Here is a 24,000-nt window from a genome sequence, read left to right as displayed (position 1 = left end):
GCAGCCCAATCCTCAGTGACATTTTGCCCAGTGCTGCAGCCAGCAGAGCTGGCTGGATCAGGCAGCTCCATGGCAAGAAGCAGCAGATCCAGACCATCAGCTTGGGGGCAAGGCAGTCTTGCTGTGATCTGTGCAGCTGATTTATGAAGCAGCTTTCTGCATAGGTCGTAGTTCAGATATTATATATGATTTTATTTATATAGCACATTACACTATGTTTGCTCTCCTGGGTAAGCTGTCATTGGATGAGGCAGGGTGTGAATTAGTGAGCATCATGATCCAATATCATTGGAAAGGCAACATAATTAATGTGTGTTGAAACAAAAGAGGGCAACGCTTCCCTGCATTTATTGGAAATCAAGGACATAAACATCAGAGTTACCATGGAATTGCTGATAGTCTGAGTTCATGGCCTGGTTTATGTCATGACATTAGTAACTAATCTTACAGCTGCATTATGAGTGCATCCTTGCTATTGTTTACAGTAGATTTATAAACTATCTAAATAGCAATTAAATATAATAGCTTTGTAGATTGTTTGTGGTTGTTCAGAAACCATTGTGCTAACACATTACTGTGATGCAGTGGCATTAATCTAGACAGAAGAAAAGTGGTGCTTCAGTGGCTATGTCTGGCAGCTTGATTACTGCAAAAATAAAATTAACATATTGTAACTGACACCAGAAAAATGTAGTGTATGACATTGGGGTGTCTGTGCTTTGAGGTCTCCATGTCTCTTACTGATCAACAGCTACTTCCCCTCTCCCTTAATTACAACATAATCTAAAGGTTTGAAAGCTTCCTCTGATAGACTCATTGTGCAGGTCAATCACAACCTTTAGAAAATTGGTACCTTTAAGAGTGAATGTAGTTCTTATTGTTTACAAATATAATAATTCTGTTATTATCTATTATTTCATTTCCACCTCATTTGCAATGGTGATGATTTTTGGAACATGGATCGTGTAAGGGCAGGTTTTTTTTTTTGTCCACTGCCAGGCATTGCTCAGGTAGCTCATGGTGCCCAGTACCTGCATAATTTAGTGCTCTGTGGGGCAAGAGCTGGAGCAAGTCACAGCTGAATGGCTCTGAAAATTTTGTACCAGTACAGATTGACCTGCAAAAGAAAAAAAAAAAAAATCTGCAGGGAAGAGATCAGAGCCATTATGCACTCCTGGAGACTTGCAAAGCAGCTGTATTGCAAACTAGATCAGACATTGTAGCCTGCAATCCTGTCTGTGAGAGCTCACAATCTAAATAGACTACAGATATACTGTCAGTGAAAGGAATAGGAAACAAAGCTGCTTTGCAATACAATCCCATAAAACTTCCCTTGGAATTGTCATCCTCTAACATGTGTGATCTGTATGGAAAATTTGTAAGATGTGAGAAGAAAATAAAAGGCTTTTGGAAGAGGTCTGTCTAATTGTAACTCACTAAGTCACTAAAGAATATTCTAACCTTCTAAAATTCACACCTATGAAAGCCTTATAGGCCAGTTTCCTGTGGTTTATATTATCTGAAATATAATAATTCTCTTTAGTTTTAGAGATGGCTGCTGTAAGAAAGACATTAGCAGGATAATTAGTCCCAGCAGTGAAATGCATGATGAGTGTTTGGGGTGGTAGTTTGCCACCCTACATATCACTTGCCTGTCAATGAGTAAGCATCCTCTTCATTACCATAGAGCATCTTCCACAGCTGATTCCTGTGGGCAAGAAAGGCAGACACCAACCCTTGATTCTGCTCCTTTTCCAACAAAGTGCAAAGTACCTCCTAGAAATGTGGATTGTCCATGTGATTTTGTACACAATGTGTGTTCAGTTCACCTGTGTGGAGCAGTAAATTGACTCCTGATTTGGAAATACTCCAGAGCCTTGTCACAGGAAGGCTGGGGTGTACCTGTTGTCCTGACCGTGGGCACTTTGAGTGCCAGCAGAGTAAGGAGTCTCCAGCTGTAGATAAAAATGGGCCAAATGACATCACACCCCCAGGTCTGCAGAGACCACAGGAAAACCCACCTCTTTCTGCTTCCAAATAGAGCCCTGAAGGATTTCTGTGGCTTTCTCCACCATGTGCCCTGTTACTCCTGGCCACAGAGAAGCTTCAATACAGGCCAGAGGGTTTGGATTGCCATCATGGAACTTCTAGCTTGGGACAGCAAACAGCTGTTCCTGTCTAACACTGTGTGCCCAGTCCTTCTGGATGATATTTTCTTCCCCAAATGAGAATTTATCTTTTCTGTGAAAGGCGAAAAAAAAAAGAAAAAATAGCCATTACACTGCTGTTGCGTTGGCACACAAAACACATAATCTTAACTACACCTTGTTTTTCAGCAGGAATCTCTCTCAAGTAAATAAGATTTTGGCAAGGAAAAAGGGCAGGAAGGGGTGCTCATCTTCTGTAACAGTGGGTATAATAATGGTCTGACAATCTCAGTTTAAGTTTCTGAGTCCCAGGAGTATTGTAAGTGAAATCACAGATGACAAGAAAATGTTTGCTCAGTTTGGACTGGAAGAGAGCAGATATTACACTGTGACTAAAAACAACGTAATCAGTGGCTCTCAGAAAAAAAAAAATTGTCTATCAGAACTTTGAAGGATGCTGAATAGTGGTAGAGAAAATGCCAAGCCAGGTATTCATTTGAAAGCTATTGCATTGATAGATCCTATGATTGTTTTGCAGTATTTTTTTAATTGGTGAAAACTAATTGTAAATTTCTGAAGTGGAGCTATTTCTATAATTTTTCAGATCTCTGAACCAGAAGATAGAAACAAATACTTTAAATCCTTGAATGAAAACCAAACTTGCTACCTTAACAGCAGCTGTTGAAAGGTAGCAAGTTTGGCAACCAAATTATCTCTAGGTGGATGCAAGGCTTTGATTTTAATTTCTTCCAGCAATCCAAAGTTAGTTCTAATATTTCTTACAAGTCAAAGGAACTTACAAGTCAATGGATATCTGCATTTTTCCATAATTTTGGTGAAAGCAACAGTAGGAATTGAGACCACATTTTTAGAATAAAAATTACTTTAAAATAATTCTAAAATTAATTATTTCATTTATTATGCCACTTATTAATTTCTTCTGTGCAAGACCATTTTTTCTGCTGGGCTTTCCATATGTTCTAGAAAAAAAGGGCATCAGCTCTGTGTATATATATAATATATATGTGTGCATCCATGTTATCATGCAGTATAAACTTAGCACTGCCCCTGAAACTGGAGAAGTTGTGGTTTAATCCCTGAAGAGCAAAGTACAATATTTGCAGGGCAACTATGAAAATATTCTTTATTTGACTTAGTTCTGCTCATGAATAGCTGATATTATTTGTATTAATGGTTGTTAGTGAAAAAACATATTTCATGTGGAAATCTTAGTGAATGATTTTGTTGCAGACAGGTAAAAATGTTATGAAAGAAAAGTCTTATAAAATATAGATTAGGCCCTGCTACTTCAGCTAAGCTAACAATAGCTTACAAGTTCCCATACAAAAACATCTTGAAAATGAGAATTCATTAGCACAACAATCTATTCCTAGGGTGAAAAACAAGCACACCTGTATAAACAACACGATCTGTCCCATGAGAATCAGTAGAAAAAAAGATGTAAGCTAACTAAAAATACAAAAGTTTGATAAATACGCAAAATACCATGTACTCACCAATGATCTAACTGTAAATGTATTGTCAACCAATGAGATACAACACAGTGATAATAATGCTAATCTAAACAGTGATAATAATGCTAATCTAACTTCTAATAATTCTATAGAATGTAACATAAACATTAAAGATTGAGCTTTTCCTGCATGAAGAAAATGTAGTTTTAGCAAACTTATTACAACATGATCTGACTGGGGAGCAGCTGGACTTGGCCCTGGCTAATGTACAGTAAGACAGGAGACAGAACAAATGGTCAGAGGCAAGCCCAGATGGAAAAGCATCTTGAAGCTTTTGAAGAATCAATTATGCAGCTAATTGGCTGGCAGTGTCACCAGGAGGGGTGGGATTGTGCAGAATGCTGAGGAATCAGCAGGTTTGGCGGGGCCTGTGCAGAGGCGCAGCCATTGCGTGCGCGCTGGGCCGGGCGGGCCGTGTGGGACACGGGGTGGCTGCCGCTGGTTTCTGCAGCAGAAATGTCCTCAGCCCCTGCAGAGAGCCACAAGTGGAGCTCAGCTCTGTGTTCCATGGAGTGCTGGGCTCTGAGCTCGCTGTGCTGGCCACAGAGCTGTGTGTCCCCGCTGAGCTGGCACAGGAATGCAGCCAGGGCTGGGCTGCCTGAGGAGGCCATGGGGCCATGTCTGGCTGCCTCCTCAGAGGCCGAGGTGCGATGTCTTCAGCGCTGTCATTAGCAGGAGGTCGGCGGCTGAAGCGTGTCCTGAATGCCTGGAGGTCTCCCTCTGGGCATAATCAGAAATTTCTTAGTCGTGTCATAGCTCATATTTTCAGTGTGAAAAGTAGGAAAGACTGTCATGTTCTCTGGGGTATTGAGTGGGAGTGCTGAAGTTGTTCCAGATTGGAGTATTTATTTGTCTGTTATTGGTCCGAGATTCTGTGGAAGAATCTGATGATTTTTATGCATCACAGGTAGAACTCTCACCTGTACCAGTGCTTGTTGCACAGATTTTTTTTTCTATACCAAAGTTTTATAGATACAGGTGACTTCTTTGTTTCCAGCTGCATCTGCTCTGTAGCTTTAGAGTTTGGTTGGCACTTTCCTTGAACAAGGCGTTCATCCTGATGAATCCATGTAATGGTGAACAATACATGTAGCTACAGTCCACAATTTCTTTCCTTCCAGCCTGTTCTGGTCCCCAACCAGCCTTTGGAGGAAGAACCTTCTTCTAATACCCAACCTAAACCTGCCCTGGCACAACTTCAGGCTGTTCCCTTGCATCCTGTTACTGCACAGAACTGTTCAATGTCTGCCCCTCTTCTTCCCCTCACACAGAAGCTGTAGCTGCAGTGAGGTCTCAGTCTCCTCTTCTCCAGGCTGAACAGAGCAGCTTTGCTTTTCTTCCACCTAAAAAACCTGGTCTTTAGAGTGACCTGCAGCAGCTCTGGACAAGCTTCTGCTGCTGCCCAGCTGGAGCAGAACAGGCTCGTGCTGTCACTGAAACGCTGCCCTGCAGTCACAGGGGGGATTCAGTGTGGATCAGCCATGCTGGAGGCTTCAGTGGAGCACCAAAAGGGAAAAAGTGGAGTATTTTTCTGTAATTTAGCAGCTTTTCTCTGCCTGTAGTGTTTGAAATGATTAAAGACACACGGGGGGCCTCTCCAGCTACTGTCACTAGGTTTGCTGTTCAGCTGGGGAGTGGATGTCTCTGTTTTCACAGCTGCCTGCCATCTGCAGCTAACTTGGACTGGGTGCTCTGCTCCAGACCTCAGCCTGAAAGCAAATCCTGTAATTGTGAAACATGCTGCAAACAGTAAATAAGTGTTTTGGAAAGAATTCATTTTGAAGAAGGTTTATGAAAAAATGGTTTAGAGGATGCCAGATGTGGAAGAATGCGATTTGTGCTGAGGATTAGTGCTGAGGTAGAATATTAGAGTAAGCAGGGCCTCAAATTCTTCACAGTCAGTAGAAATAAATGTGATCATTACCAAGAATTAATATCTCACTAAACCAAAACATTCTTGCAGGTGTTTTTCATTAATTGGAAAATACTTAATAAAATAATTAAGGAATTTCTGTGGGGTTTTTCTCCATTTGGTTTAAGACTTGATGTGCAAAATCTCTAAGAAACCACAAAGTCACATAATTTTGAAGGTAGTAGATTTTGACATTTATCCCCATTTACAGCAGTATTAGCTGAGGGTCTCAGCTAAAAATTGCTTTAAATGTTTTAAGAATACTCATGAAAGATGGATAGAAGAGAAGAGGTTAAAAAACATGTAATAATAATTTCCACATACAATAGCATATCCTGGTTCCACTTTATGCCTTTTTCAATTTACTTTCTTATCATTATACCTGAAAGCATTGAAAGCTTTTTGGGCACAAAGCTACTGATGTATTCTTGAGAATACTTGTCTGATACACAGTTAGCAACTCCTTTTTTAGCAGTTTGGGAAGATTCAGTAGTTGCAGTCAACATTTTAGTACTTGTGATGTAGTAAATAGACCCAAGTGTATGCTAAGAAAAGCCTTTTACTATTACTTGCTCCCATATACCTGAGTGGAGAGAGATGAGCAAGGGAAATCTTGGTTTATGTGATGTTGCTCAAAACTCAATATCCAATGTGATGAATTATGTCCCCTTCCTGGAAAATTTTGGGCACATCTTCAGTTCTACTTGCTGAAGTCAGGTAAGGTACATGTGTTTGCAAGACTGTGCTCCAAGGATTTGTTTGGTTTTGTTTGTTCTGATCAATTATTCTTATCCCAGGGTCATGATTTGTTATCTACTTTGCAGTGCTGGAGAGTTTCAGTCTCTCTTATAGGAAAAGTAGCTGAGTTCTCTCCTAGCCACTTTCTTTCTCTTTACTCAATTTTGAAAACCAAACTGTGGCTCATAAGTTCAACTTCCAGGTATTCTGGTACTGCAAGTAATCAGCAGGAGTAGCTGCCTTTAAAAAATAAAAATTTTCATCTAGTCTCTGTGGTTTTGAAAAAAAAAAAAGATTAGAAATAAATTTTGGTGTAGTATAAAGTAGAATTATAAGGAGGTTTCATCAGAAAGCATTGGTGATTTTTAAATTGAGCAAGAAAGAGAAAAATACATGAAGCAAAGAAAAGGATCTCAGCTGTTGTGCAGGGAGGGGAGGGCTTGGCATTTAAGAGATTCCCTTCCTCTGGGGTGGAATTTTTTTGCATGTTTCAGCTGAGGAATAGTTCCATTTCTACTCTTAGTTTGTGGGTTCTTGGTAATTCACATAAAATAAAGCCAGTGTCTGTTTTCCTCCTAAAGCCACTTCCCATTTGACACCACCTCTAGCTGCTGGCTGTTGTCTCTGCAAGGACAAGGTGAAAGCAAGAAGGATCTACTCATAATCTTGAAAAGAGAATTAATTTCAAGGGGTGACCCATGAAAATTTCAGTATTTTAGAGCTATGTGTAAGGTAGATTTGTATCATATAAGTATTATACTGGGAAGAAGAATTCACAGTGAGTCTGCCTTTTGGAAATGCCTTTCTTGGCTGCAGAGTGATGGGAGATTGGGCTCTGTGGGTGCTCAGAGTACTTGGGCTCAATTGAATCCACTGCTTGCATTCACTGAGAGAGAAGTGAGAGCCTCTCAGCCCATGACTAAGTAGCCTTCACAGTAATGTTACCATTCCTGTTGCACCTCTGCTGCCTGTTTTGCTGCAAAAAACAACATTTTAACTCCCAAGTCCTTATTTCCAAGTGGTGAATGGGTTAAATAGTTACAGATGAGCCCTTTGGCATGGTCAGGGGTGGGTGGAGGGGAATACAGGCAGCCCTTGCTGCAGGGGTCAGGCTGTGTCACTGTAGGAAGGGTGCATTTCTGACAGGGCAAACAGCAGCCCAGGGGTTTCCTCTGGAAAATGGCACCTCCTGAAATACAACACAAATTCAAAATTACAGATGAGATTAAATGCCTAACCATAATGGTGAATCTTTCTAAGATGGTTTACAGGCAGGGAAAATAGATCTTTTGGAATGGTCCAGACTCAGTGCAGAGCCATACTTGCCAGAGCTCCAACCCCTCATCCATGCAGTTTAGTTGTGTTGAGGAGCATTAATGGTTGTATTTCATAAATGTTCTGCAAAGGAACATGAATTCTTAATGTTAAATTCAGTAATCAGTGAGCTCAAGGCTTGCTAGGGACAGAGCTGCTGTGGGACTTTGAAGCATTTCAAGAACTTTAAAATGTTCAAGTAGGTACATTCAAGGAAAAAAATGGGGGTTTGGAGCAGCTTTCAAAGTTGAAGCAGGTTCAAAGTTGTGTCAGGAGTGACGAGGAAAGGGGAAAATTTGGATGATAGAGTAGACTAAGACTGTGAGGATGTTCAGAGGGTGACTGACAACTGGTTTGGGATGGAGACAAAGCTGTTTTATGAAATGAATGGGGAATAAAGATGATACAGCCACAATCAGTGGCACAACAGTGAGTATCCTTCAGAGATATTTACTTAACTGAGATCTGTCAAATGGAATTAGCAATGCCTGATAAGTAGTAATAACAGGATTAAAAGCCTTCTCAGGGTTAAAAACCTTCTCAGGGTTCAGTCATAAAACAAATAATTCTTAATCCTGTACTTTGTCACTGATCATTTGAAATGAAAGTTTTCACTGCAGAGACAAGACAGTGTGGGTATCTTCACAATTAAGAATACTAACAGCCTGAAAAGGGGGGGAGAGAAGCAAAAATCATACTCCTGATCCTCAAAAATTAATTAGATTTTTTTTTAATTAAAGTAGATTAAATAAAATACAGTCATCTGACCAAGCAGGCTCTTTTGGTAACCTCTTGAAAGCTGCTGTTTAAATAAAAAGAGATGGTCAGCTCTCAATAAGAAGTTGCTTCATAGGAAGCAATAGTCATTAGAGTGGTTCACTACTTAGTCTACCTGTAATGGAGTATGATAGCAATAGTTTTATTTGACATAAACAACAAATACTTGGCTAAATTATTTTATAAGCAGTTAAACATGCCTTGGTTTTGCTTGTATTAATTTCTTTTATGTTAGAAATAAAAGTGCATTTTTGGTGTGGAAATACACGTTAAAGGAAATTCTTGTTGATGTTATTTCAAAAGCATCCAGCATTTGATACATCCAGCATTCTCTCATGCTTGTTTTCTTTTGCTGTTGATGTTGAGTGATACATCAGCTTCCCAGAAATTCTCTGTACTAATATAAAGCTCAGTACATTTTGGATTGTTCAAATAGGTTCATCTATTTTTACTTCAGATTTGAGCTCACTGCTAAGCTTTGATATCTGTCCATAAAGGACTTACTTCCAAGTCAGCCTCTGTTCCCAGTAATGGTTAAAATCATTGCATTGCTTATGGTATGTAAAAACCCTCAGCTTTATAGCTTTCTGCAGCAGAAATCATGAAGTGGCTACTCCTAAAAATCATTAGTTTGGGGACTCATAGAGAAACCTATTTCAGATGGTAATGTAGAAGCAAAGGGAACAGCAGTGATAGTGATAATAAAACTTTGCTCTTTGGTTAGTATTTTCCCATAAGTCGTGTATTATGGAAGTATGAGAGAATGATAAATGAATCAGGCTTTTTAAATAGTCTTTGGTGGAAATATATTTAGTTCCTGTTACACTCCCTGAGACACTGTATATCATCAGTGTACAGTGCTGAAATGGTGTAGCAGAAACTTCAGTGGCATTTGGCTTCTTTAGTCCTGTCACAGATGCATTTCTCAGTGTGAATTGAGGTGGTGCATAATCTTGCTGTTGCTTTGATTTTGGTGTTAAGCTGTGGAAGTGCACACATGGCCATTATGATTTATTCCACTTTGTCATGGAACCTGGAGCTCAGCCTCACAAAATGAGTGAACTTGATACCCTTTGCAACAAAGTGAGCAGGGAAAGAAGAGCAGACAAGGCTAATGAGTGGCAGTGAAGAAGGAAAAAGGGTGATGAGGAGCCCAGACTTGAAAAATAAAGGGCATTTATATAGTACACTTGAGGTAAAACATTGGTGTGTCAGTCAGAAGTCATCAGCAAGCTGAGAAAAGCAGGCTGCTATTTGTTTTTGCTTTTCTAATGTGTTCTCACACCCTGATATAAAGCTGTAACTTATATTTATGATGTATGAACTGTGCTGTATGTCCTTGCAGAAGTGTGTCTCATCTCACAGTTAGAAAACCAGATGAAAATTTCTTTATTCATTCAGCTGTTCATAAAACTTGTCTCCTGTATGATTTTGAAGAATGTAATAATATTTTTTAACATGAATAGGAATATTTCAACTGGAAAGACAATTTCAAAAGAAGGATTTGCTTGCCATAATTATTAAAAGTTTGTTTAGTTTGTCCAATTTTATAATAAAATGGAATATGAAGATAATGTTGGTGCAAACTCATGCTGAATTATTCTGTAGACTGTTCTGAGCTGGAGGAAATTATGTATTCATTGCTGAACATTCATTTATATCCACCAAAATGTTGGTTTTCTCTCCATCTCTCTTACCTCATCCAGATTTATATATTTGAAAATAACATCTACTATCAGCCTGATGTAAAGAGCAGCTCATTGCGCCTGACATCCTCAGGAAAAGAAGGAATTATTTTTAATGGAATTACAGACTGGCTATATGAAGGTAAGCTGGACAAATAGATCTGTTTACAAAAACAGATGCAAGGTCCTTGCACAGACCCAATAGCACAAATCTGTTCATTCCAGAAAATGCTCAGGGTGGGTTTGTTCCTTTCCCTTCTCGTTTTCCTGCAAGATTGCCTTTGTATCTGCTCATTCTTTGTATTGGCTGCTGGTTGCATATAGCAGTGTTTTCTGAGAAAGAAGCTTTCATTTCAAACTAGAATGTGGCAAATGAGCTCACTTTGATAGCATGCAAAAGTGAGCAGGGAAAAGGCTCAGTTGGCTGCTTTCAGGGACAACAGTGATGATCCATTTGCAGTTAAAACATCCCCACAGAAAAGGGCACCCAGATTTTAGTGGGGGGATAGCTCAGTCTGTCTCCTGCAGCCAGTACCACAGAATGCTTCTCTCTGCACCCAAAATGCTTTTAACATAATGATAAATTTAAGAGAAAAAAAAAAATTAAAAAGGGAGCAGATTATCTAGCTTAGTATAACAGCTTAAAATTATTACAGATTTCAGCTCCTCTTTCTATGAGACTCATATATTCTATAGATAAATAGCTTGGTGTTAATTTACCTGAGGTATAGAATTTCTTCTGTGAAGAGTTTTTTTTAGGAATGGTGTTAATGCCATACAGCATGGAACTTCACCTTAAAAATGGTCTATCCACACCTCTTGGCATTGCAGTAGTTGTGGGCAAACAGCTCACTGTGGGTTTTTTCCCCAAATCTCTGCCCAAGTGAACTCTGAAGTTAAAATGGTAATCTGCATCCCTCAGCCTGTATCTGATAGCTACCCACTTCCAAGGTTTCCATTAGTGTTTTGAAATCTTTTAATGTGGCAGCACTTTTCAAAACAAAATAACATTTTGTTTTGAAGATTATTAAGTGCATATAAAATTATATTGCATTTTTTAAATGCAATATAATTTTATATACACTTAATCTTAAAATCTTACATGACAGCATGCAGATTGAAGAATTTAAGGAGATATAGCTTATCAAAGTTGATGTAATATATCAAGTTTTTGCTAAAACAAAGTGAAGTTAATAAGAGTTAATAATAAATTAATAAGAAATTAATAAGAGTCAAAGAGTCACACCTAGAAGAAGCAAAAGTTGTTTCATTTGGGACTGGAAAATTTCTGAGGTGCTGTGGGAGATGATCCCAAAGCTTTCCTCATGAATCATGTCCTAAAGCCTTCTTTTAGTGAAGAAGCCTTCTTTGCTCATTATTTTCCAAGTCTTTTAACCTGCAGGCAGGCAGTGAGCTCTTCTCAACTCTGAACACCATGGAAGTCAGGGTGAGACTGCACATGCTGGAGAACCCCAGTGTCTGCTGGCACAGGAACTCACTGCTCCTTTCCCATTAACCTAGAGCACTGCTCCACTTTCAGCAGTGTTTTAACAGCATCAGAAGCTGAGCAGGCTGGAGATTTTCCAGGTGAAGTTGAGAGATTTTCAGTTGAATCGAGCACTCTTCCTCCTTTGTCCTCATTTGTTTTCTTTTATCTTTTCATGAGATTGTTATTAGCATTTTACCTTACAAATCATTTGGGAATAGCTTTCCTTTGTGTGAATAACCTTGTGTAAATGCAAACAGTAATATTTTAAAGCAAACATAATTGTGGTTTTCTGCTATCTGATATTCACCATTCGTTCTCTGCTCTTCTCCTGTGTAAAAGGTTTTAGTTATCTAGCCAGGGAGAGAAGCATGACCCAGAATATATGACTTTGAATATAGGTCCCAGCTTCATTTCACCTCAACTTAGATAATTCAACCCATTAAGCTGCTTCAGAACCCTCAGAATCCAATTAGCAACTTGGAGAGTCTCTATTGACAGTTTAAGTAGTTTTGTTAGGTAAGCTCTCCAATTAGGTATGCAGTCAGGCCTTTTCCCTTAGTACACTATTCTCAATTAGTTTTCCAGCCAAATTCTTCAGATTTAAATAAAAAATCCTAACTAAGCAGGCTAACATATCAAATACATGATGAAAATTCTAAGTGTTTTCACAAGTGGAAGCAGAAGACTCGTACAGGGAGAATTCAAAATTGCTCAGGAGCTGCTGGGATTCCAGGAGTTTGGGTTCTGTGCCTGTGGTTGCTTCTGGTTTGTTTCTTTTGACTGTGATATACAATGACAATAAATGTAAGAAAATATTGAGTGACATTCTTGGAGAATAGGATTCATTTGGAAAGCAAATAAAATTTGGATTAAAAAAAAGTTTGGTTCAGATTTTCAGAGTGTTTCACTCCAGAAGAACTGAACTTCCCAAAAATTAAAGCTGTCCACTAGACTGAGACAAGAAAATCATAATATTGCACTCCAATATTGATTACATAAATATGACTGTGTGAAGATCTGCATGTTATCAGGTGCCACAACTCAGAGAAATCAGATATACTGAAGTTCTATATTAAGAGGAGAAGAAAAAAATTGGCAATCACAAAAGATACCCCAAACCCCCAGATTATTTTAAATTATTTAAAATTTAAGTAAACACACGTACTGGAATGCAATAGAACTAAGCATATGTCAGTAACAATCATCTTTCACATTTAGATGGTTTATTGATGTTAGTGGAAGTATGCATTTGAGGAAAATGCTCCTTCAATGTTCCTTGTTATCCAACCATTCAAGGCAAGATGATGTGAAATTACTGAAATTACAGCAGGCACATTTCAGGTTGGCACAGGGAGAACAATTTGGTGCCAGCTGAACAAGCTGGACGCTGTGTGTGAATATTTTCATGGAGCCTAAGGAAATCTGGTTTTGCAGAGGAACTTCTCCACTCCCACATTGCCCACTGGTGGTCTCCAGATGGGGAAAGACTGGCCTTCCTGACCATCAATGACTCTCTGGTGCCCAACATGGTCATTCCCAGGTTCACAGGAGGTCTGTATCCAAAGGGAAAGCAGTATCCATATCCTAAGGTAAGATAAGTGGGAATGCACCCCCCACCTCCTCTTCTGTGTTCACTCATAATGTTCAGCCATGTGGAAAGAGTTTTTCTAGACAGTAACAGAGGCTGGTTTTGTTCATGATGCTTTTGAGGAAATAATAATTTATTTCTTTTTTTTCAGTAGATTATAATACCTGAAAAGAAACTGTCGGGTGAGGGGACAGCAGAGAAACTAATTTAAGTCATTTCATCACTGATATTTGGCTTGGTAAAATCAATCCAGCACCTCAGAGAGAAGGATAAAGCATTTGAAGGACTGTCTAGGAAAAAGATCCAGCCCCAGCTGCTCTGGAGTCAGACACTCTGTGTGCAGAGCTCAGGGCAAGTTCCTTCGCAGATACAGAGATCTCAGTAGATTGTGCTGTTGTTAATAAATGTGACAGACTGGCATTGAATAAAATAAGCCACAGTAACATATTTTCATGGCCATCAAAAAGAGAAAAAAATTTAGAACTGTCAGTGTTTTAGAAGATTTAGAGAAGATTTTTTTAGATTTGTTTTGGAAAGTGAAAGAACAGCCCCCACAGGGATAATGCCTGAAATAATTTCTCATTTCCTGGGGATTTTCTGGTGAGGTGCCTCCAGATCTGCTGTTTTGATCTTCCAGCTGATCAGTTTCTTGAGCCCTTGCACAAAATGTCTGGGTTCCTTTCTGACAGGTCCACCTGTATGGTACTCATCTGGCATTTCAGGGGAAGTTTATTGGGAGCTTTAGAAAATATTCCTGTTACCTTGCTATTCTTCTACTGCTTTTTGGTGAGGAATGTTTATTCTTGATGGCTGAACAGTTAGACTGTACCAGGTACTATGAAACAATAATATACATTATATAAATAGAATATGTTTGTGTGCTGAAATAATACTCTGAAATAAAAAAACAACAGAAATTTTAGGGATAGTTTATATTACTTGCATTGGCAAAATGCCTCGAGTGACAGAGCAAAGAATAAAATAAGGAATATTTTTAAATCAGCTTTGTAAATGAGCAAGGAATAATATTATTTCATTAGCAATTCAGCATAAAAGTGATACACAATACTACTTCAGTAATCTCATTAATGAAGAAACATTATCTTTATTTAATGTCTCCATTTAATACAAATTTAGTTCCTCGTTAAACATCATTAATTGGTAATGAAGCTGGTGGTGTAGCAACAGAGATTACAAAAAAGATTTGGCCTTTATTATAGAGTGCAACCATCAGAGAAAATTATAACTAGGATTAAAAAATAAAATGAAACACACGTGTTTTTGTGAGCACTGGAACATGCTTAAGTATGTCTGTGTACATGTCGTACACATAGACTGTATTCTTTAAAAAAAAGTTTTTAAACCTTTTTTTTTTTTTCCTAGCAGTGTTATAAACACACAAATGCCACTCTCTTGTCCTCCATAGCACTCAGAAATGAGTGGATACAGCATTTGGACTTTATTTGGAGATAAGCCCAAACAGGAATTTTTAACAGGAATTTGTGGGGTGTATTTCAGCCTGTGAAGAGCCAAGTATACAACTTTGTCATATACAATAGTAAATCTGTAGAATCAGTGATTTTTACCTTTTCCTTCCAGTATTAAACGGCTCAGCCCCATTGAGGAACACACGTCATGCTTTGTGTCCCAAGGGTGTTATATAGTGTAATTCCTGTGACATGAAACTGAAACTTGGGCATAGCATAGGGCAGGGATGTGGGACCAGTAGCACCTCCTTGCAACCCTCCAGAGCCTCTCTCCTTCATCTCAGGAACATCCCTTAGCAACAAGCCATGTTACAGGAGAAGGATGTTTCCCACCTCCCTGTAGACCCTCAAGATTTATCAGACTCTTCCCAGTGGGTATCTATCAAACTGCCATGTTATTCCTCCTTAGCCACAAGAAGCATTTTGTTTCCCTGGGAGCTGGCCTGCCAAAGCAGCTGGCTCCTGGTGCAGCCCAGAAATTGAGAGTTTCAGCTCAGCAACCAAGGGACGGAAGACCAAGGGAAAATGGTAAAGAAAAAGTGAGGTGAGAGAGGAGGAATGCTATCCAAGACTCAGGTAGTGCAGCTTTTCAGAAGAAGGAACAACAGCATCTGAAAAGGGCTTAGCTGGAGGCTGCATTTACCTGTAGATTTAGGAACTGGCTGTGGTTTTGTAGCTGACTGCACTGAAGTGGACAAAGCCTCTTCTAGTGCTGGTCACTTGCTCTGCACAGGAAGGTGTTCCATCAGTAAAGGGTGGTGAAAGAATCACTCAATACTTCATATCTTTATCTGTGTGATTCATATGGCTATGAAATTAATTTTTCAGATTTAAGATACTTGAGCTTTAATAACTTTTCATTATTATAAAGATACTGAATTATTTTAACAACTGAGTCTCTTTAGCTGTCACTTATTCAGTGCCTCTAAGTCTCCTATTTCTTTTTTTCTTTTCCAAAGGCAGGTCAAACAAACCCCACAGTAAAGCTCTTTGTAGTTAATCTTTATGGACCAGCACATACCCTGGAACTGATGCCACCTGACAGCTTTAAGTCAAGGTATATAATTTCATGGTGAAATGTTTTATGGTAATTGTTCCCAAAACAATCAGGATGTTAACAGTGGCCGCTTATTCACAACTGGTACAAACAATCTTAGGCTGGTGTAGCTCTCTTCTACATAAATTGAAGTGCTCTAATTTATTGCAGGAATAATTTAATAGTGAATTATGCCTTGCAATTATTAGTGTCAACTGGAATGCTTACTGATTTTAACTTTTGTGTTAGTAAGAGAAATTATTTTGAATGAGTTGAGGATTTTGAAGTATTTTCTGTCTATTGATGGGCCACTACTGAAAAACATAATAAAATCTGCGGCTGCTTGCTAACCCTTCATTAATTTAAACAGTGCTGTAAGATCTGAAAGAGATTTTTTGCCATCAAATCAGCATCTTCACTCTCCTTAATGACATTAAAGTTGAACTTTTAAGTGTCAGAAGGAGCAAAGAAGCTAAGCAAAAAAGCATTGTGTAAGAAAAGATCCCCAAGATAAAGATAATCTTGAAAATGTTGTTCAGATGTTATGGTTTCACTTCAGGGTTTTCAGATTCATTCTGCCTCCTCAGCAGATGAAAAGTAATAGTAGACTCAAATATAAATGTTAGTGTCTTAAAACTTTCTTTGTCTTCTTGAAACTGAAGCCAAATCTCTGGAGCATCTTTGCCAGTTCTTGATAAAGATATTGTTTTTGTTCATTTGATGAAAATTCTGGCTTGCTAGTGCATGAAAATGAGTAAATCTATTTAATCTAGGGAAAAAAGTTATTTTCTTCTTCATTTTAACTATTAAGGTATAATTTTCATGCAGTAAAACTTAGAAATATTGTATATTTGTTATCTATTTTTACTGTAAATTGTGAATTTGACTCAGGATTTTAGTAACAGTCTTCACACTGGTCATCAACCCATATATGAATATATATGGAGATATGAACAATGTGCTTTAAACAGGCTTTTCCAGAGTGAAAATCTTTGAAGTTTGCAATGATTGGGAGTTTTTGGGTTTTTTTTTCTAAAGTATAGCTTTTATTAGTAAAAGTAGCAGCTACCTTTAGAAGTTATTTTATTTCATTGTGTTTCCAACCCTTTCATTATGGAGTTATTAGTAAATAGGTCATGGGAGTATTTCAGAATTAAATTGAATGGTTCATTATTACATATAGTTTTAAGGTCAGAAACATTTTTAGAAATAGTTATAGGTTATTTATTAAACTATTTTTAGAAGTAGTTATACAGGTCATAACCATCTGCTGTTATGGAGAGATTCACTCCTGTACAGAGAAACCACAGAAATGGGAAAGGAGGGACAGAGGGAAGGGGAAAGAGGTTCTGTTAGTTAACCACAAAAAGTAACATTCAGATTCTCAACTTTTCCCAAATTGTGTCTGGTTTAGGACCTTTGAAGACATAAAACTGTTTCCCTGATTTTTAGGCATCTGGGAACTTGATGTAAGATTGAATAAATTCAATGAAAAACTCAATGAATAAATTCAATGAAAAATTCATTTTCTTCTTTTAGAGATCCTGTAAAGGTGCTTGGTAATGTTTCCCTAGTCCTGTTCAGGCTATTCTGATATAAAGATAGGATAACACTTGTAAATTTTACTCCTGAAAGTTTCATTCTGCAGAAAAATTTACCACCTGCTATGCACTGTTAATGTCACAAAAAGACTGACAATCTCCCTTCAGATACATGGTTGTATTTCATGCAATTACTCTTTCCCCCTTGGTGCTTCCATTTCATGTGTACAGTTATGTTTTCTTCAGTGAAAAACATCTTTAAGATTTTACTTCAGTCCTTTGTCCAGAATGCAATTAGTTTTTCCTCTTGGAAGTGGGGTTGTGAGGAAGCTGGAGGTGTGTACAATAGAGCCTGAGAAGCTTGGGGACACAAACTGATTGCTCTCCTGCTTGTGTCACCTGCTGTCATGGTAGATCTTGTTTTACTTGATCATACATTTTTTGCCTTTCAGTAAGATTAAACATCTGTTAAAGCAAAAAAAAAAGAAAAAAAGTTAAATATTAGACTCAGAACACACTTCAAGTCCCCATTTCTATTTATCATTCTGGTATCCAGATGTGAAAATACCTGTTTTACTAGAAGTAATGTATGAAAGCCAAGGAATCTGCATGCTGGGTTGCTCAGGTGTGTTCTGCAAACCCAGCACCAGGCTGGGTGAGGCTGCAGTGCTCTCCTGTCTCCTGCCTCTCCTGTGTGCAGCTTTGCTGCTGGTGCTGCTCAGAATCTCTGATCTAGCAAGGAGCCTTTTGAATGCATAATTAAAAGCCTGTTGTCAAAGAGTAATGAGATCCCTATCAGTAATAGATTAAAAGCCTAATTATATTCAAGCTAAGCCCCTTGTTTTAAAGGGGGGGGGTCTGAGTTTTTTCCAGACAAGCTGACTCCAGTGTTGCACATAACTCAGCTGGGCTGTGAGAGCTGCCAGCAGGGGAGAAGGGAAGGAAATAGCTGGGCAGGGATGACAGAGTGCAACAGGCTTCTCTTAACATCCCCAGCCTGACAGCCCAGCAGCATCTTGGGAGAAGGGAGGCAAATCCTCCATAGCACCAGCCCAAGGGAAGCCCATGTGCTCAGCCAGGGCTGTTGAGGGACAGACCATTTGGCTGATACTGTGAGCTGTTTGTTAAAACAGAAACAGGAACATACTGATAGTGAAGGGACCTCCCTTTTATCCAAAAGTCCTGTTATAAAATACTCGTTATTTTATAATTTTGAAGTGGGCTCTAGCTGAACTCTAATATTATAAAACTTCTTTTTTTTTCTTTGGCAGTAGGACTGGATGATTTTGCAAAAATGTGTGTCATCTGAAGTTATTTGTGGTAGGAAAATACTGGCTTCTGTTGGAATTCAGTGCTTGTGCCTAAGCTGGCTGGAAAGTACACAGTTCATGTGTATTTGCAAGCATATGTCTCACAGTTGGTAAAGTTTGTGTATATATGCAAAGAATTTCCCAGGGGAACATCACACCAAAGGACTGAGCCATCCCACTTGTAGGAACACAGATGCTGGACGTTTGGGGTTATTTTCTTGATCCTTTAGTACTGGCAGTATCAGGCAGTACAAATTCAGCATTTGAATGAACGGTATATATGGGGTTTTTTTCCTGAAGTCTAATCTGAAATATCAATGATCTGAACATTGTGTTTTCAAATGTTTTGCTTAGGGAATATTATATCACCATGGTGAAATGGATAAGCAACACCAAGGCTGTGGTGAGATGGTTAAACAGAGCTCAGAATATCTCCATCCTTACAGTTTGTGAAACCACAACTGGAGCTTGTACCAGGGTAAGTTGTTTGGTTTTTGTGTTTTGTTTTGTTTTTTTTTCCCAAGGTCTCTTTTCAAGGTTTCTTCTGCGTTTTGTTTTCATATTCAGAAAAAGATATTTGGAAATCAGTTTGCAGATGCAGTAGTTGCAAGCTGAATATAATTAGTCAACAGGGAGGAAATGGATGTGAGAAAATTCCAAATGTGGTGAAATGAGTTCATGCAGTTAGCAACTTTGAGTGACATTTTCAGAATTACTAAGCTTTGTTCATTCATTAGCTTCATTGGAAGCTGCAGTTGCTGAACATCATGTACTTGGGATATAGCTAGAGCAGTGACAAGCTTGTCCTCTGACAGATATTTTCAGCTGACTGGTTTCTCCTCTCTCCCCCCACAGAGTTTCATTTTAGATTTTTCTGTCTCTCACAGCTTCCATACACTTAAGGAAAAAGTGTAAAATTCTTATAACTCCTTCAAATTTGATCACAGAATTAAATAGCTTTAGAAAAAAGGACTTGAAAGGCAACAGGGATATTTCATTTTTGAATGTAAACCAAACTGAAATACATTTTTCTCTTTGAATCCAGACACATTCCACCCCTGGACCCAGACTTTGACTTCTGACACTCCTGCATTACATCTCCCCATTTTCTCAGTCAATCTTGCATCTTGAATGCATTTGGCTGCTTTCCCATTCTGAGTCACAATCTCTTCCCAGAACCAGCTAAAAGTATAAATATTTTCTGTCATTGCTGATATCAGTACCAACAGATGCTCCAAAGGAGAGGGTATAATTTGGCAGTTTAAATGGTTATGAGTGATTAATGTTGGCCTCTGAGTCAAAAGACTCCCATCAGTGTCTGCTGCTGAAGTCAGTCATATTGATGTGTCAGAGATTATTTCCAAGCTCAGCTTCTTCTTTTGCTGCCTACTCACTCAAAAACTATGAATGAAACCCCAAAGTATGGATTAAGATTGTGACCATGGAGATTTGGTTCCTGTGAGCCTTTTGTCTTTTTATTAAGAGAGTTGGTCCTGAACCACTACAGCTGCTTCTGGGAGAGAAACCTTTATGTGCTCGAAGGTCAATTGGATTTGTTGGAAGTAGGTACCCAGGGAGCTGTAATCCAGGACATAATGTAAGAGAGAGAGACTGAGAAGTTCCACTCCAGAATACTTACAGTGCAGCAAAGGACATTTTTAGTGGGCTGAAGAAGGATAGTGATGCACTCTCACTGTTGTGAGCCCAGCCAAGGCCTGGCTCCTCCTGGAGGGTTCCTACCCTGCACCCTCTGGGATAAGGTGATGCTCTTGAAAGCATCAATGGATGAGGAAAGGCTAAATATTGTGAGAATTTAACATTTTATCACACCATTTGACTTCAGGTGTAAACCTTTTTTTCTCTCTAGGATGTTGCACATGTCCTCAGTTTCAAAAAGGAATGTATAAAACCAACTGCTGCAGTAGCTACAGATTTTCATTTTTCAGGCCATATATGTACAGATTCTTCTATAGCTAATAAATTTTCATTACTTCACTGTGACTATGACAATTTGCAGCAGTTGATGTATATTATATATTTTTTTCCAACAGTGTGTGCATGATATTTGGTTGTTTTATTGGTTTGTTTTTTTTTTTTTTTTTAATGGCATCATGTGAAATGAGTATGAACAATAAAACTCAATAATTTGTTTTTATTTTTTTTCCTCATCACTAATGCCACGCTACAACCCATTAAAGCACAGGATTGTGATTTGAAAAGGTCTCACAATTTGAGCTTGATTCTGGCTGTTTGCCCAGTGTTGATGAAGGACCTAAAATATCCAGTTGTCAGATGATGCCTAGAGGTAAAAAACAAATAGAGCTGCCTATGAAAAGCTTCTTGATAGCTAATCAGAAAGGACTGAAATGGGATTCTTAGTTTCCCCTGTGATGTTCTACCAAAAACTCTGAACAAAGCAGCTGACTTTGTAATTAAATTATCATTTGTTTCAATGCAAGTGCCAGCAAAGAGATGAGGAGATTGTAACACAGTAGAAAAAAACCCCATTAAATAGCTAGAGGCCTCTTGCTGAATATGGGAAATATTTTTTATCTAGAGCTATTCCATAAAAGCAATTTTTCCTATTTTTTTTTCTCTTTTAGAAATATGAAATGCAGTCAGATCTGTGGCTTCCTAAACAGGTACAGTAGAAATGCTATTTCTGGGTGCATAATGCATAACTGCTTCATTGTCATTTTTATTTAACTGTGTGTTATTTTATACGCTAATAAAATCCTGAGGCACCTCTGAGGGTTTTGGAGGCAGTATTCCCTTCAGTTTCTGGTCTGTCTGGATTCAGTTCAGTAAGCATTTAGATGAGCAGCTGATTAACTACCCAAGCCTGGGATGGTGGAAGACAGACCAGATGAATCTCATTCCTTGCATGTCCTACTTACCGTGATTTGTTTCTGATTTAAAAATTATCTCACCAAATTAAAGCAGAGGTTCAAAGATTAGAGGTCATATGGGCTATAATTGGAATGAGAAAGTAAAATATTTCTAAATTCATACCCAGAACAATATGTTTAACTAATATGTCAGCCAATTATTCCACTTTCATAGCTTCAGAAGAACTGTCCAATAACTGGATGAAACACATTCCATTTAAACTACATTTCAGGCTTCATTTTGCAATGTGCAAATGAGAAATCATTTTAACAAAAAACCCCTATGCTTTTATAGCAAGCCATTTCCTTTAATACTTCTGTGCAAAGCTAGACAGGGAGAGATGGTATCACATCAGGCTACAGTTTGTGGTAAAACCCTGATTCAGAATATCACTTCAATGTGCTTATTTTTTCCATACAACTTTATCAAAAGCAGTGGGTGTTAAACATGTACTCAGTGAGTCCAAACCATCGAAACTTTTGTTCTTCTCCTCAGCAGTAGGAGTTGTCTCTGTCATTATTTGTATGTCTGTAAAGGACACTGTCCTGGAAAGTCTCCCTGGATTAGGAATGAGAGTACCAGAGGTAATTACCAGAGATTATTGTCAGGGAGAGATCTACAAGGGCTTTAACCCAGCCTTTAGGACAGGATTGCACATGGTATGAACCATATTCAGCTTTAGCCACCACTTTCTTCTTAAACTTAGCAGAATATACTTAAAATCTAAGAATGTTTTCTCCAACTGACTTCTGAGCACAGCAAAACCACGTAGACAAAAAAATGGAGGCTGATCTTTTGTTAAGAAGTGTAATGAGGAGTGTGCCAGACTAAAACTGCCACTAATAATACATTATTACACTTCCAGAATGAGGAACCTGTTTTCTCCAAGGATGGCAGTAAGTTCTTCATGACTGTGCCAGTGAAGCAGGGTGGCCGTGGCGAGTTCCACCACATAGCCATGTTCATTGTGCAGGTAAGGCTCTGGTCAGGCTGCTTGTGATATCCTACTGCTTATCTGGGGCTTTTATTGTGGCCTAGGCACAGGCCTGAACTTCAGTTTAATCAGAACACTTCTGTCATGGTCATTTGTCCTGTCCAGCTTGTTTCTCAGTGCAGTGAGATGTATTTATAACTTCTTCCAGAATAAACACTAATTTTACCTTCTCTAAATACACTATACATGCATGTTTTTAAATAACAAATAATTTTAAATGTCTATTTAGAATCTGCTCTTACAGAACAGTAAAGGGAGGCAACACCCAAACTTAAAACTTTTGTGAAAGTTAGGACTCTTTTATTACCCTTTGCAACATTTTTCAGCAGCTTCCATTTCCCAGGGTCATTACTTTTTCCAAAGAAGAACCTGAAAGAAGATAAAATTGCAGTGTGACTTTGAAGGTCACCAGTATGAAGTTGTGATGAACTAATAAAGGAAATTATGCCCTGGAACGGAACACTCCAAGGCATCTATTTAAATCATCAGAGCATTAATCCAGGTGCTTTAGCAGAGCCATATGACATAGGAAGGATTACCAAGGTAGCCAAACATCAAAATAACAGATTTGTGCCTGGCAGCTCTTGTTATCTGCCTTTATGACAGTGTTCTGGTATGAACATTATTAAGTCTGAAATATGTTCACAGTGCACTGCAGACAGAACAAGAACAAAAGAACTCTAATGACAGTTTAACCTGAAGAACAAGAACAAAAATACTCATTCACTAGAGTAAATACATCAGGAAAGAGTCAGTGAAGATAAAAGGGATCACAGACATGTCAAATTCTATTTCCTAAAGAAAACAGTAACTCAGATGACAGACTGGTAAAAGTGTATATTATTGATATAATAACCACATAAAAATTCACACCTGAGCAAAACCATTTAGTCAGTTGTGGTGGGCCTAGCACTGGCCAAATGCCAGTGCACCCACTAGAATATACTTACTCATTTCCAGCTGTGAGATAGGATTAGGAGAAAGGCAAAGCAGGCTCAGAACTTTATTAACAGTAACTAAAAGAAAGCAGGGCTGGCCTTATTACCTGTTGCCAGGCTGGAAGGAAATGAGAGAATTCCCTGGGTTTGTTTGTTTTAAATTGTGAATCTCACAGAGATGAATCTAGTTTTTAATTGGCTTATTAACATGCTTATTCTCAAAGGTAGCCAGCAACTGGTTTTGCTAGGCACAGAGGAAGCTCTCAGCACCTCCTCGCAGAAAAAATCACTTCTGTGGGTGGCTCCAATGCAAAACCAGCACATCAATCAAGCCTTATTTTGCTATCTTTCACAGTGTGAATAACTAGCTTTAAAATACATGAAATAATCATGATTTAGATGTGAAAGTTCACTTGCAACATTCCCAACATTCCATTGTTACAGATACAATCAAGTTTGCCTTAACCTTGTAGGCTCTGACATTTATTGCTACTAAAAAGTCCGGGAAACTTGATTGTAATTCAGGAAAATGTTTAAGCAAAGATCAAGCCCACTCCTATTCAGTAAGATAATACATGCCTACTTTTAAACACCTTTTAATTCTGGCAGAATAATGTTTA

At 38.4% G+C, this 24,000-nt stretch overlaps 1 protein-coding gene across 2 annotated transcripts in view; it reads left to right on the top strand.

The window, feature by feature from the left end:
• Positions 1 to 24,000, top strand: part of DPP10 (dipeptidyl peptidase like 10) — a 438,065-nt gene that overhangs the window by 385,603 nt on the left and 28,462 nt on the right. For both annotated transcript variants that reach the window (XM_077181698.1, XM_054636515.2), the window contains exons 8-13: positions 10,130 to 10,250; positions 13,032 to 13,186; positions 15,632 to 15,729; positions 18,914 to 19,037; positions 21,163 to 21,201; positions 22,314 to 22,421. In XM_077181698.1, coding sequence (XP_077037813.1) covers positions 10,130 to 10,250; positions 13,032 to 13,186; positions 15,632 to 15,729; positions 18,914 to 19,037; positions 21,163 to 21,201; positions 22,314 to 22,421 — 645 coding nt within the window. The remainder of the gene's footprint in view (positions 1 to 10,129; positions 10,251 to 13,031; positions 13,187 to 15,631; positions 15,730 to 18,913; positions 19,038 to 21,162; positions 21,202 to 22,313; positions 22,422 to 24,000) is intronic.

Source organism: Agelaius phoeniceus, chromosome 7 (assembly GCF_051311805.1).
Source record: "Agelaius phoeniceus isolate bAgePho1 chromosome 7, bAgePho1.hap1, whole genome shotgun sequence".
NCBI classification, from domain to species: Eukaryota; Metazoa; Chordata; class Aves; order Passeriformes; family Icteridae; genus Agelaius; species Agelaius phoeniceus.
Note: the sequence above shows the minus strand (reverse complement) of the source record. Positions and strands in the feature narration are given on the sequence as shown.